Below are 16,682 nucleotides of genomic sequence, written 5' to 3'. Positions count from 1 at the left end.
TAAATATTTATCTTTAATTCTGGAGTTTTATTTTAAGCAGGAAAGCTCTGATCCAAGGTGCACCGTTTGGGGTGAGGGAAAAATACCTCAAACAGAGCAGTTTAATTATAATGCACAATGACCTCGCAGTAAATGGACAAGATTACTTGAACAGCCTTGTTTAGATATTGGATTTGTTGTCTACTAGCAAATCCTCATTTGCATGGGTCCTTAATCTGTAGAGTTAAATGTGTCTCAGGATCTGTTATCTACTGTGCTGCAGAGTTGAGAACTAGGTTTTTAAAGCTATTCCTTTCTATTTGAACACTTCTCCTCCCTGTGCCCCAGATGATCTCCCCTGCTTTTTTAAAGCAAAGATGAGCCAACAAGTGATACAAAGGAAACAAAATCTGCCCCTGAGAAGGAGCTATTTTGACTTAAGATTCAGTGGATGAACTGTCCACCAGCTTGTAGAGGAAAAAGTCAAGAACAGACGTTTTAAACGTGTCTCACAGAGAAACCACTAGCCCCCCCACTTCCTGAAAGGGCACACAAATGTGAAATCTTTTAAAGTCTTTGGAGGTAGCGAGTTGGACAGAGACCCTTTCTAGGACTTTAGAAAGGGGTTAGCACTTATTTATGGGGCTGTTTAACTTTGCGCGTAGTCCTGAAATGGCATTTCCTCGTGTCTGCAGCAGCCTTCATTTCATGAAATGGATGCAACTGCTGAAAAAGATCTCGCGTGAGCATGCTCACTGGAAGATTAATCCTTTAGAGGGAGTTGGAGAGTTAAGCTACTGTAATTTCTCTGCAGTTGGCTGCAGTAAACAACTGCTCTAAAGACAGGAGGAAAAAAATTGACGGAGGTATATGGGATTAATGTACATATCTTTTTGTGTTTCTACTTTCTGGTTGAGGGTTTGGTAAAGATTTGTTCTGAGAGAGCTGGGGAAGAGGGATCTGTATAATGATTTTATGGGTGACCTTCATGTTGCGGTTTCTTTTTTCTTGTTTTTCCTCTAGGCCAAAGTAATCCTATTTCAGTGCAAGGCCATAGCGAGGTACTGGCTTACTTGCCAGAGCTGGGCTAGAGCACCGTTCTGACTTCACGTTGACTTAAACGAACGTATGCGATGAGGCCTGCTGCATGTTGAGCTGTGTTGGCAGGAGGGAGCAGAAAGCACCTAATAATTTGTAGTTGCGATCAGAACCCAGTGGGACTCGATATATGATGCTTCTGTTGGAAAGAAAATGTGTAAAGGGATTAGCTTTGATTGTCTGCAGGATAATAGTCGTTTTTTTTTTCTTCTTCTTCTTCTTTTTTTTTTTTTTTTTGCTCCCCCCCTCCTCCCCATGCATGAGGAGCTGCAAACCTGTGTCAGATGGGGGAAGAAATCTGTGAGATATTTTGGTTTTGCTTTAAAGGCTGGGCACTTTCTGCTTGTTGAGGAGAGGCTGTCTTGTCAGCGAGGTAAGTGTTGCAGGCACGAGGATAGCGTCCACGTGCAACCGAGCTACTTCCTTTCTGACTGCTCTGGGGGCATCCTCGAAGAAGGACAAAGCTCCCTCCGTTCCTAGTGAATGAGCGGCTTTGTTATCTGCTCACCTTCAGAAAGTGTGGGTGAAGAAGGATATTGTTTACCACCCTTGACGCTTTATAACCGCTTCAGATACTTCAAGCGCAGCCGATCAAGGGCCAACCGGGGGATTCCCAGAAGTCAAACAGTGACAGCCCGGTGACTTGCCACCTTAGGCTGCTTCAGCGCAGCGTCTGCGAGCTGGGAGAGGCAGGGCTCACTAACCCCCAGCTTGCGTCTTTGCTGCTTAAAAACCGCTAACTCATCCTGCTGAGGGACGAGGAAATGGAGGTGAAGTGTCAGCGACAGTTGCCTGGCTTTGAGGGGTGGGGAATGGCACGGCGTTGCGTACCTAACTTGAGTGAATCACTCGCCTGAAGAGCAAGGGTTCATCGAGATCGCTTCTCAGCAAGTCTCCAGGACTGTAGGAGTGGGAAAAGGGCACACCCTTCCTCTCTTGAGGAGTGAATAATTATGGGAGCAACTCCTGTGCTGCTGGTGCCAATGAAAAATGGTGTGTTGCGTGGCTAGAGTGTTAGTCCTGGTGTTCCCCGTTGTTAATTTACGTCCAAGAGCAACAGGATCTACTTGCAATGTTGTGTATTAGGCAAATGGCTTCGTGTTTCCTTGGAGTGGTGCGAAGAAGGGGATAATAATGCAATAATTTTGCAAACGTCAGTGGCTCCTGCTAGAGTGATGCTGTGCTGGTTGTCGGCTTACGTGCAGTACCCAGGTGAGCGTTGGTGCTGGCGGATGAGTTCAGAAGGGCAGTTCGACTACCGACTTTGCTGAGCTAGAGATGCTGTGTATTTGAAGAAAATGTTGCCGCCCCAATGTTGTGTGGGGGCTTTTTTGTGTGTGTGGTTTTTTTTTAGCTTAATCCCTCCTTTTCCCCTCCTTTCCAGAAGCTCTGGCTAGCACAGATTGTCTGTTCTGTGGATGGTTTTAGGGAACATTGATGGGTGTGTGCGTAGGGGGAATAATTAGCTACAAAATGCAAATAGATTGTTTCTTGCTGTTCCCAAATCATTGTAATTTCTATGGGGATGGGTTAATTATATCTTCGTTTTGATGGGTGTAAGGAAAATGATAGAGATAAAGAAATATAAATCCATATAGGGAGGGACATTGTCTGCAGAATACTGTTTTGGAATTCATGAGAACAAAGACTCGTCATCTTGAAGGACTGTGGTTCTGGAAGGATTTAGCAGTGTTACATGTTTTGTGGTGTTGTGCGAGTGTTTTCTAATACGAATTTTCATCTTATGCCAGTGAAATATCTGTCACCACTACAAGGCTTTTCAGTCCGAGGAGAACCGTGTGAAATGCTGGCGAACGTACAATTGGTTGAAGGGCTGGGAAACAGTTTCTTAAAAAATAAAGGTAAAAGCAGGAAAATTAAAACATACCCTAAAACTTCTTCCTGAAGGGGATATGGCAAGAACGCTTCATTAACCAGTGGTGTGTAGGTGGGGGGCTGCCAGAGGCCCCGTGACGCCAGGTCTGTGGTCCGTACTGCTGAAATAAGGTGGTTGTAACTCTTGTCTTTGCCCTTTTGCAGTGGGTGACTTTAGGGCGCCGAGATCTTTCCCTCCCGTCCCTTATTGCAGCCTCACCAGGAAAGAGAAAAGAATTAAGTTCATCACTGAAATGCTCTGGACCAGCTTTGAACTTTTTCCTCCAGTCTCCAATACAGGCCCCCTTCTCTTGCCTGTGGGAAGGTAACCTGGGGCTGCCATGTCTGGCACCAGAACGCAGGGGGAAGGCTCAGAAAAAGGAGGAACAGGACACTGTTTCTTTAGGGCCCAGCCTGGTGGCTCAAAGTCTTCCTGCTCGCACCAGGGTCCGCAGCAGTAGCAGTAGGGCCCTGCTCCTCCGCTTGTTTTGGAGTAAAATTGGGAAAATAAGCTAAGGTGGCAGGGAACATCCCGTAGGGAGGTGTGCGGTTGTCCTGCGGGCTGTGGCCTCCTCATCAGAGCTGCACCCTGGGAAGAGCTGCAGCCACTTCCCTCTCTCCTTTTGCTGCCGAGAAGACATGCTGCTTCTCCACAGCAAGCCGGGCCTTGGAGGTGTGAGGGAAAGCTGGCCGCATCCAAATGTAATTTGTGTTTTGCCTGGTCTGACCTCAGCAGGGGCTTTCTTCGGTGCTGGCTGGGGGCACGTGGCGCAAGCTGGTGTGCTCTTGCTGCAACAGCCCCGTGCTGGAAAACTGGAAGGGAATGCAATGCGGGTGATTCCTCGATGCTTTTATGGAGATACGTAGCGAGCAAGATTTCCGGGGAGCTGAGGGACTCATTGCCTAATTCTCCTCAAGTTGCAGACTCCTATCTTCTTTAGCTTTCTGCTAAAAAATTGTGGCCTTATGACTAGATGTGGCTCTTGTTCCATCTGCATAACTTGGTTCAGTGGAGGAACTGAAACCGGGTTTGGGACTTGCTCATGTCTTTGCTGTAACAGCAGCCAAGGACTATACTCAAAACAGAAAGAGAAGAAAATGGAAGTGAATCTTACAGGTGTATCTAAGGAAACCTTGTACAGCCACAGCAGTTACATGAGGAAGAAAGTACTGTGCTTGGTAATATATTGCACCGAAGTCTCAGTCTTTAACAATCAAATAATGTCCACTTCAAAGCCTATTGTCTTTGCTTTCTCTCCCTTCTAATGACTTCAGCCAGTCTTTAGGCAATTGGTAATGACTTTAAAGCCAGACATTATGATGTAAGCCTTGTAATTATTTGTTGTGATGAATCCTCTTTCTGCTGCGAAGCCGTGTGGCTGGGTTTCTGCAAAGCACGGCATTTCTCCACATTGGTGCCTTACCGAGACTCAGTTAAGAGGAGTTTTATCTCCTGCTGTCCTGGCCGTTTCAAAATGCAGTTTATGACTGCATTTCAGCTTTCTTGAAACCTTGACCGAGCTCCTCACTTCTGCCACATTGCTTCGTTCCTTCGTGCCCTTTTCCTTCCAGTGGCCGGGCCCTGCCTCTGCCCAGCTCTCCCCCTGCTTTTCATCAGGACCCCCGGGTTGCTGCACGTCCCGTGCCAAAGCGGTGCGTGGAGTCGCCGTGTCTCCTCGGCGGCCAAAGGGAGCTGTGTGCCCTGGGGGAGCTGGCGTAGCGCTGCTTTGAGAAGGGACCGGAGCGAGCTTGAAAACAGTGGCTGGAAAGAGAGGATTCCCTACCCTCTTTTCCCCTGCGGCTTATCAAGCAGGATATGAGAAAAGAATAAGTATGGGCTCAAGGGTAGAGGGGTTTGTTTGTTTGTTTTGTTTTTACCTGGCTGTGAAATTAGAACAACTACGTTTCCTTGGTGGATGACGCTTAATGAGTTAATGAGCGTAGAGGCCGTACGTTCATGCTTCTGGATGCAAAGCGTTGCAGAAGCAACATGACACGGTTATGATTTGGAAGCTATGCTTGGAAAAGTATGGTCTATAGCGAAAGGAGAGACAGAAGAAAAAGCATGCTTTAAAGATGTTTGTCTACTTGCTGGGGGTTTTTCTTAAACAGTGAAGAAAAAGAGCAGAAATGCAGATGACAAGATTGCGGGCAGCCCTGGAAGAAGGACAGAACAGAAGGGGGAGATGGACAGGGCTGAGCCTGAAGGAGGTTGGTTTTGAAGATGGTTATTGAAAGACCGGAAGTGACATAGTGACTCCTAAAAAAAAGAGGAAACGAACCACAGGTGATTCTTCAAGTGACATGTAGTCCGTGACCTACTTGCTGTCACAATGATTTGCAGTTAAAAAAGCAAACAAAAGAAATCAGTGTTCCTGGTAGAAAAAAGCCCAGATGGTGCAAAAAGTTCCTTAGAAGTCCGCCTTCTCCAGCTGCCGCGACACCGCCGCGACTGCGGGCACCTGGACGTTCAGAGACCCTGTGAGAGAAAGCAAAGGGAATAGCTTCAAGCCATGTATTTCCCTCTGGTGTCACAGCAGTGGAGGGAGACGGGCTTGGGATCCTGAAAGCAGGCTCAGATTTATGTGCTGGTTTAAACATGTGGGCTCTTAACGCAAGAGCAGCTTGTTCTTCAAGAGTGATGCAGGGCACTACGTAATTGGCCTGTCTGGGGATACGACTCACCAGGACACGCTATGAACATTAGAAATTATTCATCCCTAACCTCCTTAATAATCCACTGCAAACTAAAAGTCTGCTTTCTCCCGCTTCTGCTCCATCAGGAGCCCCCACTAACCTGATCATTCTTAATCTCACCTTATTTTCCAGATCATCAATTTGATTTCTCAGTACTTTTACAGTCCTTAATGTTCCTGGGAATCTGTGCACCCATCAATTATCTCTGTTTCCTTTTTTAGGGTCTAGCAACCTTGAACCAAAGTTCCCATGCTATTTATATACCTCACATTGCTTGTTAGAGGAATCTTTCAGAAATAACTGTACAACTCTTACCCAAATATCCTGAAATTGTCTCAGTAGGTAATTATCTTTCTTGATAAATGAACCTGAAGGTTCCCCTTTTCTTCTTGTTCACTTCTGCTGTGTGTGTGTGGGGGGGGGGGTTGAGAGTTAAATGCCTTATCTTTAATTTAATTAACGTGTAGATATACATGTATGTCATAGTGTATCGGATACTCCTTTAACCATATTAATCATGGCGCTGGGAACGTAGTATGTAGTATCACAAACCGTCGTCAAATAATGACATTGATTAGACATTAGCTTCTCTCTCCTTTGCATTCATCAGCAAGCATTATCACTCAGCCTTCCTTTGCTTCATTTTGAAACCAGTTCTAAGACCATCTGCAGTGGCTGAAAAACAAATAAATTCATTAATCTCAGTAGACTCAGCATGGATTTACTGGGGGCAGAGGCTTGGATGGGAGGAGACCCTCCAAAGCCGTGACCTCCTGTTGTCACTGCCTGGGGCAGAGGCCGCTCTGAGTTGCGTGTCCAGCCTTCCCTGCTCAGACCAGGGCTGTGTCCGCCTGGGGTGTTACTTCAGATTTACATCTGTACAAGCTGAGATCAGGAAGTGGCCCTTGTATCTTCTTTTTCTGGTGTTCTTTCCAAGTCGCTATATAAAAAAGTGATTCTAAGAGTGTCTGAAATGAGTCTTCCTCCTGTTGATGACAGGCAGGGAGTTATTTGTGAGTTGGCAATCCAAGGTTATTTAACTCCAAAACGGCACTTGTCTTCCAAACTTCATCTAAGAAAATCTTTTCTTCGGAAATAAAAATGAAAAAAGTCCTCTGTTTTTTCATAAGTTGTGAATTGTGCTCTTGTCTAAGCTGATTATTTTATTTATTCCAATAATCCTCTCTTCCAGAATAAAGGAAAATTAATTGTCTTCCTATTTCCATAATGATTTGCCCTTCAGACAGTTGCCAGGCAAAGTGCTTAAAACCTGAAATGAAAAGATGATGAATGTTTAAAATCATTGAGCTACTGTAGGAACATGTTTGTATTTTAATAGACTAGTATTCAAGTAGTCCCAGAGAGTACTATTTGCTCGGTGCTCTATAGGATTATGGGTTTTTTTTCTTCTGCATATTAAAATGGGGTCAAGCCTGCTGTGGGAGATAGTGCAAGTCTAATGTAGGATTTTGCTAGCAATATGGACTGGCTGGAATTGAAGCCTTAATATTAGACAGCATTAATGAGGAGTATCGTCCTTGTCTTACATTGTGCTTGTTTGCCAGCAAGTTGGCTTTGCGGCATGTCAGAGCCTGGAGATGGGCAAGGATCTGTGTCCTCACAGGTGTGGTGGGACGAGGCTTTCGCTGCAAGACATTTTTAATGAGGCCTGGCTCTTGGTTACTTTTGACTTTGTCCAACTGAAAAAAAGTTGGGTGATTAATTTGGGAAAATTCTGGAGTGCTTCCTTAAAAGGATCAAAAATGAAAATGACGTAATATTCAGTGATAATCTGAGCGCTGAATTAGTGCTTTTGCGTGTGCATTGGTTGAGGAAGGGAATTTCATATTTTATCACCTAATACCTTCTTTTATCCCAGGCTTTGCATTCGTGGCCCTCTGCTAGCTAGTTATACTGGTGAAGCCAGTGTCAACCAGTGGCACAACTCTGGATTTAGGCTGCAGTCTAAGGGGAGTGGTGGATCTGCCCTTCGGTTTGCCTGGTAGTTTTATTCCTAATTCATGCTGTAACGTCCAGCGCTCTCTTACCTCTGCCATGACTCGCAGGCTGAACGAAGAGCCCTGCCACTCCCCAGCAAGCCGCAGCGCTTGGAACGAAGATCTGCTGCTAGCCCACCACAGGTACAAAGTGCCAAGGCCTGCGTTGCCCATCATATCGGTCATGAATGCTTAGTTCACGTGCCAGCTGCAGTGTTAATCTTTGAGTGCTTTTGCACAGTTTGGATTGCAACAAGCTTTGGGAAAGAGAGAAGAATTTCGAGCTGGAGATTGACTTACCTCCAATGGGTGATTCCACTGAGGGCAGGAGAAGAGAAGCGTTTATACGAAGCGTTTATACGAAGCGTTTATACGAAGCGTTTATACGAAGCGTTTATACGTAGCGTTTATACGTAGCGTTTATACGTAGCATCAGTCTGGTGTAACAAGAGTTTGACGCCCAGCCCCTCACTGTCCCTGTAAGCCCTGCATGTCAGGTTAGACTGCCAGCTTTCGGGATAGTAGAGACAGATTTCGTCCCCACCACGTTCGGGGAAAACATGCTTGCACCAGACCGAGATTTGGCCCTGACTTTCTTTCCTCGTCTCACAGCGTGACCAGAGGCATTAGGGCCAGTTCCAACTCTGCATTTCAACACAGAAGGTTAGCAAGAAACCACAAGGCAAGAAGTTCCTGGTATCTGTTGTGTATTTGCCCCTTCCCTTACTGGGAAGTTGTTCCACGGGAGCTGAATATTATCCATCACAGGAGAGAGAGGGGTATGAGTTAATTCGTTTTCATGATCTTTCCGTAGCACTTAGTCCAGCTAATAGTAATTTGTCTTACTTGGCTGCTGCAGTAATCCCATAAGGGACCCACAGGGAGAAGGCTCAGCACAAAGGACCCGTGGCCCCAGGGTATTTCCATTAGCCAAAGAGCACGTGTGATAATCCAGAATTTCGCACTGCCATCTCAAGCTGAAAAATAATGGAGATATGTTTATGCCACAGAACTTCAGGAAACTACCATATGCAGCTGAGAAGCAGCTCAGATAGTCTCCCTAAGGTCCCTTAGCGTGAGGGGAGGGAGCCCCTCTCTCCTGATTAGAGAAGGAGCTTAGGGAGCCTTAAACCAGGTATGTGAATATCCTCCTAAATTTTCAGCTGCTGTGCCTTGCATAGCACAGTCTTTTATTTTCCTTTAAACATCCTAAACCTGGCAAGGGAATTTGTTAATGAGACTCCCAATAGACTTGGGTTTTGCCAAAGATTGGTTTAGACTCGGTCTCCATACTCTTATTACGAACGAGGTCTCTCTCCTCCCCTGTTCAGAAGTCCTCAAGGGGTAGACTGCAGCATAAAACTGTCCAGTTTTGTTTAGTCTTTAGCTGATATGGATTGTCATTGCTTGCCGTCATTGCGCTTGGCTCATTGTGCATAGTATGGAATGAGTTATCCCTGCCATTGAAAACTTGCTGTGGGAAGTCATCTGCCCCTAGAAAGCTGCCATTGATTTCAATATTTTAGGCTCAGTCCCTTAAATCACAGATGGAGCTGCATTTCCGGCTGGTATAACCCCATATAGTTCATTGAAGTGGATGACGAGCACTAACTTGGGCCGGTTGTGGTCCTGATCCCTAGACAGTGTGTGCTGCATACTCATGGTCTGGAGGGGGAAGTCTGAATTTCTGGGTGGTGTGGAGTCTTGTGTGAAATTGATCCAGCCTTGCGGGCGTGTTTGCCAGAAGTGCTTCTGAACTGGCAAAAGTTGTGAAATCCATTGCAAGGAACTTGAGGGGACAGGAGCTTGACTAGACTAGGATGCATGTCGATTTGCCTATCAGCACAACAAAGAATGGAAAAAGTGGGCGTTAATGGCTAAATTTTGTAAGGCACCTTACTCATTCTCAAGACTTTTTATGTCCCATTCAGCCACCTATAGGCCTTTTTCAAACGAGAAGTGTTCTACATAGTCTCTTCCCCTGAGCTTTTGATGGTGCTTTGCAGGAGTAAGGGTGTTTGTTAGCTGGGTGCTGTTACCAGTCCTGTGAGAAAAAAACATTTTTAAGAATTACTGATTTTTGTAGTCACTGCCACTCTGCTGATAATCCTGCCCTGTTGTATCCCTTTGCCTCCTGTTCTAGTCATTTGCCGTGCAGGTCCACGAGGGAGTTTTAGTCTCTTCTGCATCTGATTCTGGTCCCTGCTTTGTGAATATACATTCAGGGTTACTGGTCAAGTCAGTTGTCTGATGCACTGCATCACTATTAGTCCGTCTTCTGTGTTTTGTGATCATTTATGTTTATTTATGATTGTGCCGAGAGGGAATGAACTGGTCCCCTACCATAGTAGTAGGGTCCGATTTTACTTTGTATACCCAGTCTGGTGGAAGAAAGGGAAGTTTATCATACTCGGATCCTCAGGAGTATTTTCTCTTGGTCTCGTGCTTAGAGTTGATGAACATTAACAGGCTTTCCTTCCTCTCCCCTTTCAGCTTGTCAAATGATTCTGTATTACTTAGGCATAGGAGATGGACTGAAGGCACTAGTAGATCCCTTATGTCATTAACGGTGCTCCTATAAAGGAGCGTGGAGTGATGTACGTATGGCTGTATAATCTGGTCTTTCATCCTTCAGAGCTCATGGGCAGGAAAATTATCCGAAGGAGGTAAACGTAGATGCAGACCAACTTGCCTGTGCTGTCTACTGAGCTCCTCTTGGTGAGCAACGCCCTCGAGAAACACCCCTGCAAGTTCTGCGTTTTGGTGGGAACAACCTGTTCCAACACTCCTTCTGGCTAAGTGGTCCAGCCCGAGTGTTTTTTTCTAGTGAGTACTTTCCTAATGAACTCCCGGCATTCCTGAGTTACGATATGTAGCTCCAAAGGCATTGCCAGGTCCCACTTGTGAACTTCAGGTGAAAGAGGAATTCGCAATGACCTTGCATCTAGTAGACTACTTTTATGTACAGAAATAGATCTTTCCCCATACTTTTGTAAGAACGGTAAAAGTGTTTGAATGTTTTATTTTGCTTTTTCCTGTTTGTGGTTTTCTTTGTCTCCCTGCACCTATATCGTCACAGTTCTGAGCCTAAGTGTTAGCTATAAAATGAGAGCCATCTGCAAGGTCTGGGATTAGGGGTGGGGAGAAAGGAGGGGTGTTGCTTGCAAAATCTGGTTAAAAACCAAAACGGCTGTGATTTTTGAGTGATATTTTGGCAGTAGCTGCTTGTCTCTGGGCGCTTTTACTTTAGGTTTGGGAACCTGCATAGGCCCTGTGGGCTGAAGTAGGCAGGGGGCCGCTGACGTCTGCATGGCCTTCACTAGCTTATTGCAGTAGGCCTGGCTTATATCTGGAAGGCTCACTTTTCAGCACTGCGAATTCCTTTCTTTCCCCACTGAGCTATTATCTGAAAATTCACTGATAGACATTTGTTATTGATTCTTTTTTGGGAGACAGAGCTGGAGTAATATATGGATATATTTGTGGATGGGGGTGTGTGTGTGTGTGTGTGTCTGTGTTTTTACATGTCAGATGACTGAACAAACTTCCCTTTCCTTTTACTGAGCCTCTGCTGCGTTTGGAAGTAGGTGAAAATGTTGAAATGGCCGAGACCATGGCTGCTGGGCCTTTTTTGAGGTTTCTCCGGCTCAGAAAAAATAGGGAATCTAGGGTCTAGACAGGGGAGGAAAACAAAAAATTTGCCCCCAAACCAAAATCTTTATCAGGTTTCAAACATCCCTTCTACCCCCGCTTCCAAATGTGCTTTTTTAAAGAATTACAAATGCTTGTTGGCATAGAAACTACAGGATCTGATTGAAGCATGCAAATGTAAAAGGAGCCATTCTGCATGAGCAACATGGCCTGAGCCTGGGCAAAAGCTGGCTGCAGTCCTTTACGAGGCAAAGAAAATGGTCCAGATGTTGCTAGAATTCTAATGGCACTAAATATTTGGGTTTTTTAATTTGCACTTAAATCCAAAAAGGCCTGAAATGTAGGGAATGCAGATACATTACCAGTGGGCTTTCATTTCCTCTGAAAGAATCTGTAGTCCAAAAATATTGCTAAAATCTGTTTGGCTCTGAAGAGTGCCAAATCCTCATTAAAACATGTGGATATTTCTGTGGTTTAATCTGTTAGAAATGCATTCAGGATCCAGTTATGTTAAATTAAGCAACAATATTGGCCTGGATGTTGTTTGAAATATTAAATGTGGCAGTCGGAACACCAAGCGAAATGTTTGCACATTTTAATTGCTCGAAGAGTAATTTTTTTTTTTTTTTTAATTTTAGCCCACAAAATGATGGGGAGCGGCGAAAACCCTCCGCGCTCTCCTGGAGCCCGCGCGGAAACGCTCGCTCGCTCCCTCTCCGCTCCCGCGCCGCGCTGCCAGGCCCCTGCGCCCCTTGAGCGCGCTCCTCGCCGCCCGCCCCGGCGCCCGGCTCGAGGACGCGCCGCCGTAGCCCTCGCAAATCCTCCCTGGGAGTCTTAAAAGCCAGCCCGAACGGGGCTACGCAGCACGGCCGGCTCCCCGTAAGAGGTTCTGTAGTCCGCTGGGGTTTCCTAAGGGTTGCCTCGGACGAAACGCTTCTCCAGCTACGCGGCTTGGCAGCACGTATGGGTGGGTTGTCTCCGGGCTGGTTTATCTGCCGCGCCGACGGCTCCGGCGGCGTGGGCCCTCGGCGCTCCCCGCGGGGGCAGCGGGAGGAGCCGCGGCGAGGGCGCTGGCTGCGCGCCGCTGCTCTCGGGAAGCTGCTCTCCCTTCAGAGCCGGTAAGGCCCCGGGGTGGCAAAGGCGCTTAAGTCTTTCTGCGCGTATGTTTATTCTTCACCCCCGTTACCCGCCGTGTGGCCAGACAGCTCCTTCCGGCGCTGGAAGCGCGGCAGCGCCGGGGAAGGGCTTCGCCGCTCTGAGCGTCGACGCGGGTAGGCGAAGAGAGCCGTGAGGTGCAGCCCGCGATCCGCGGTGCCCCGGGACCCGTTCGTAACGTAGAGTCGGTAGAAAATACTACTGCTGGGCGGGATTTGTGATGGGATTTGGGGCACACGTTTTAAAAGTTAGTCTATATTTTTTTTGTCGTCTTCATTGTTTAAGTTTAAAAATGAGGGTAGTCAGGCATAAATATTTATATATATATAAATAGTATGTGTATATTTAATAGTCTTTTGTTTTGGGGGCTTTGTATGTGTTGCAGCTTCTGTTGTATTAAAATAAGAAAATAAGCAGCTAGCTGAAAAGTAATAAATGGGATCATGTTGCCAGTACCTGTCTCTGCCTTTATAGCGTTCACGCCTCTTTGTTGTCAGACATAAAAAGGGCAGTGTAGAAGGTCGGTAGGCTCCAAATTCAACCGTGCTTTACTTTTTCTGCTAAAAAGGAAAAAAAAAAAAAAAAGAAGGTATGTACTTTTCTGTGGGATAGTTTGGATTTTTTACAAGTGAAGCTTCGGCGCAATTTCCTTTTATTATTTTAATTTGATAATCAACCACATGAGGAAAACGTGGGATTGTTAATGATTCGTGATGGAAGAAAGCAAGTAAAAATAACGTAACGGAGGTCGTCGCTGTGAACGACCTCTGCAAAAGCGAACGGGGCAGGGAGGCAGAGATCCAGGTTCGGAAGAGAAAGAAAAGTGAGCGTCGGCCCTCCTCTGGCTAGTTCTGATGACTGCGAAATGTTCTGCCCCTTGGGGTGTGAGGCTCTGCTCGCCTCTTAGGGTTAGAGCAAGGCCGGGTTCTGCGAGCGCCCATCACTGATGCTCCTTCGTCCTTGCTCTTCCTCCATGCCCCACACATCACTGGTTTGTGGGCTCTGGCCACTGAACCTTGCTGAGGTCTTAGCAGGGAAGGAGAAGATAGGACCTGGGATTTCCTGCCGTGCTGGGCAGCCCCAACGAGGTCCTGCGGAGGAGCTCCGATGGCTGGCTCCAAATGCTGATCCAGTTGTCCCTTTCTTGGCTTGGCCAGGTTTGCTGTAGAGGCTTCATAGCACAAATTGGCTTCTTCAGGCAGGCGCTTAGTTTAGTTAAGCAGGAGTACCAGTATGTTTAAAATGTGCTACTAATTTGGACCAGAGTGCCCTGAAGCTTGCAGAATCAAGGCTGCGCTACCCAGGGGAGAGGCTTGCAGACATGCTCGTCCTCTGACTATTGTGTTAGACTGTTGTGTCTGCGCAGAGACCCTCTTCCCCAGAGTAACAAGGTAAGGCTGAAGGCAGATGCCTTGCGGAGGCCTTCTTCACCTAAGTGACCTTCACTTATTTCTGAGTAAATATGAACACCAGGAGGCTTGATTTAACGGTAGAGTCCTCATTACCATGAATCTCCAGATGATGAGCTTTGTAGCGAAGAAACGGGTATCTGATATTGCTTGAGCCCTTGGCTAAAAAGCATGAAATTGCAAAACTGTAACCTTGTTGCAGGATCTAGACAATTTACTAGGTGCCCAGTGCTTCCAGTGCACTATTTTGTGTGATGGGGAGACTTCAGCTCCAAACCTTGTTTCGCCCATCAGTTTTAATTGCAAAGGGATGTTTCTCTTCATTGTTGTAGCAGGTTCATAATTTCACTGCACTAATAACTGTTTAACACTTTTTCCTGTTTAAAAACTTAATTTTTGGACAGGGACTGATATGCCTCTAAGACTGCAGGATCCTTATCCAGGCAGGAAGAAGTAGGCCAAGACTGTAGAAAAACCTTAAATAAAAGATAGAGGAACAAGAACACTCTTCCTTGTAATCCCACATGCGTGAATGCATGCCATACGTGTTTGGGGATACACGCGTTATTATTTTTCATTGGTGGAGCATGAATGGGGAAGAGTATTTAGGTATTTAGGTTTATTGTTACGTGGCAATAGGATGCCAGAAACCATTCCTGTGGAAACAGTGACTTCCTATCCATTGGGTCAGTAGAGTGTGTGTATGTTTTTTGGAGTGAATTTGGTGGGTTTTGAGACTAGAGCAGGGATCTTGGCAGAGGTTTTTTCTTTTTGGTTTGTTTCCATGTAGGCTCACTCTCTTTTGGAGGGCAGCATCTGCAAAATAAAGCAGCCAAGTCTCATTGCTGCCTACGCCTTGAAGGTGAGCAGTCGGATCTTTGTTTTAACACCTGCCCCAGGAGAATAGGAAGAAAGGATTAGGAGGAGAGAAGTGTGATGGAAAGAATAAATTAGAAATGGAGGAGAAAGAAAATACAAGTACAAGAAATACAAACAGGGGAAGAGAGTTCAAACCAGAAGAGAAAAAACAATGTGGACGATGCAGCTCTGAAACACAAGGAGTTGTGTATGCGTGCACATCAACAATTACTGGTAGAAAAAGCAGTGATCCCAAAGCAAGGCTAAAGGACAGACAGCTGAGTGTGTGTAGACAGGAAGACGGAGAACAGGTGAAGATGGCAAAACCCCGGAGAGCTTCAGAGGCAAGTGCTGATTGTTATCTCTGTAGCAGGTTGCAGAACATTTGCTTTAATTGTCCTTTATGCCAGTGATTTAAAAAGTGATTTTAAAAAAACACAGAAAACCCTGAATATTGATACAGTGATGAACTGTGTCAATGACTGTTCCCTTCTCCTCTGGAGCTCCTCAGAGGCTCTCTGATTCCCATCCTCTAAGAGAGAATAGAAAAGGCGACCATCTACCAGGCTGAGAAGTGTTCTGCTTTTGATGGTCTCCAGCAAAACCTGTGAACGGTTAAATGTAAAGAAAATGAAGCACGGCTATGCCTGGCAAACAGATGAAGAACTTGTGTGAGTCATGTTTCCCAAGGTACAGCAATAATACATCTATGTTATTATGGTTGTGTTACAATCTTACTCTGGCCACAATGCTGAAAGTGCTATGTTTGCATCAAGATAGATGACTATTTCAGCATCGCAGCCCGGTGAAGACAAAGCATAGGCTTTTTTGACGTCAATAGCTAGTTTAAGTCAATTTGGTGTTTTGTCCTGTATTTACTTTAACTGGCTGTTTTAGGATACAATTCTAGCAGAGGCAAGGTAATACCATTTCAACCTTCACGTAACCAGTCTTCAGCTAGCTGCTTTAATATAAATGCGTATCTGCTTTTGCAGTGAAGATAGATCCTCCATTTAATAACCTGTTGCATGGAGCGAAAGAAATGAAGCATACCACTGATAGACATTGCAAGTTATGAGTGGCTGCCAGAGAGCGTCACGTGGTGGACTTTGCTGCTTACCAAGAAGTTTGGCTTCCACCTCTGGAAGTGCATTAAGTATATCTGACAAAACATTTGGTGAATTTTTATAGTGAGATACAGGCTGAGTTAACCTTAATTCTCTAACAATCTTCTTGTAATGTAGCTGTGCAAATGATCCATTGGGATGTGGCTTTTATAAGCAATATGATGGCAGCACCCTTCTTTCTTCTCAAGCAGAGTGAGAGACTCCTGAAGCCGAAGCTTAATAGATGAGTGCAAGGCAGTGCTACAGGGATCAGAAATGCGATATAAGAAAGGGGTAAAATTAAAGGGAAAAGAACCCCCCCCCCCAATTACTGGGCGCAGTTGCTTTATGTGCACTTTGTGTCTGCCCTCCTGTGTTCGGATCTGAGCAGAATGTCCCATTTACCAGCATCCCTCGCTGCTAAGTCAGTTTTGCTTTTTGAACACGTGGTGTTAGCATTTCTTTACAGACTGGTGTATATGAATTACACCTTTTCAGGAATAAACAAAGGTTTTATGTACTACTTTTATTTATGAACTATGTTTCTCTTCCTTTTTGTTTTGCTTTCTGTTTGTACATAGCAGTGGATGAAGGCTCTTTTTGCATTTTTACAGTTCAAAATAAAACTTTGCGTCATGACATCCATTCACTCTCCTTGGGAATGGGTTATATTTAGATTAGTAATGTGATAGGCAGGGCTTTACGGGAGCTTATGCAATGCTTTATTCACTACAGAAAAAAAGAAGAGTGTTCGATGCTGTTTGAATTGACAGGCGTCTTGAGTTGCTTTAAGGCTGATCCTTTACACTGCTCCTTCTAAAGTTGGACCTAGAAAAAAAATATTGGTGCTCCAGGCG

The 16,682-nt window shown here is 45.5% G+C and overlaps 1 protein-coding gene across 25 annotated transcripts in view; it reads left to right on the top strand.

The window, feature by feature from the left end:
* The window catches only part of EHMT1 (euchromatic histone lysine methyltransferase 1), a 128,895-nt gene that overhangs the window by 20,329 nt on the left and 91,884 nt on the right, over positions 1–16,682 (top strand). For 3 of the 25 annotated variants that reach the window (XM_068914323.1, XM_068914308.1, XM_068914313.1), the window contains exon 2: positions 10,282–10,472. The exons of 18 other annotated variants lie outside the window; for them this stretch is intronic. Coding sequence is in view for 2 of the 7 variants with exons in the window: in XM_068914303.1 (XP_068770404.1) it covers positions 1,842–1,847 (6 nt within the window). In the remaining 5 variants the exon portion in view is untranslated. Of the gene's footprint in view, positions 1–823; positions 846–1,826; positions 1,848–2,048; positions 2,071–2,266; positions 2,290–10,281; positions 10,473–16,682 lie in introns of those variants that run through there. 4 more of the 25 variants (XM_068914317.1, XM_068914303.1, XM_068914304.1 and 1 more) reach the window with 4 other exon arrangements.

Source organism: Struthio camelus, chromosome 20 (genome assembly GCF_040807025.1).
Source record: "Struthio camelus isolate bStrCam1 chromosome 20, bStrCam1.hap1, whole genome shotgun sequence".
Lineage (NCBI taxonomy): Eukaryota > Metazoa > Chordata > Aves > Struthioniformes > Struthionidae > Struthio > Struthio camelus.
The sequence above is the reverse complement of the archived record's forward strand: the minus strand, read 5'-3'. Positions and strand labels throughout refer to the sequence as shown.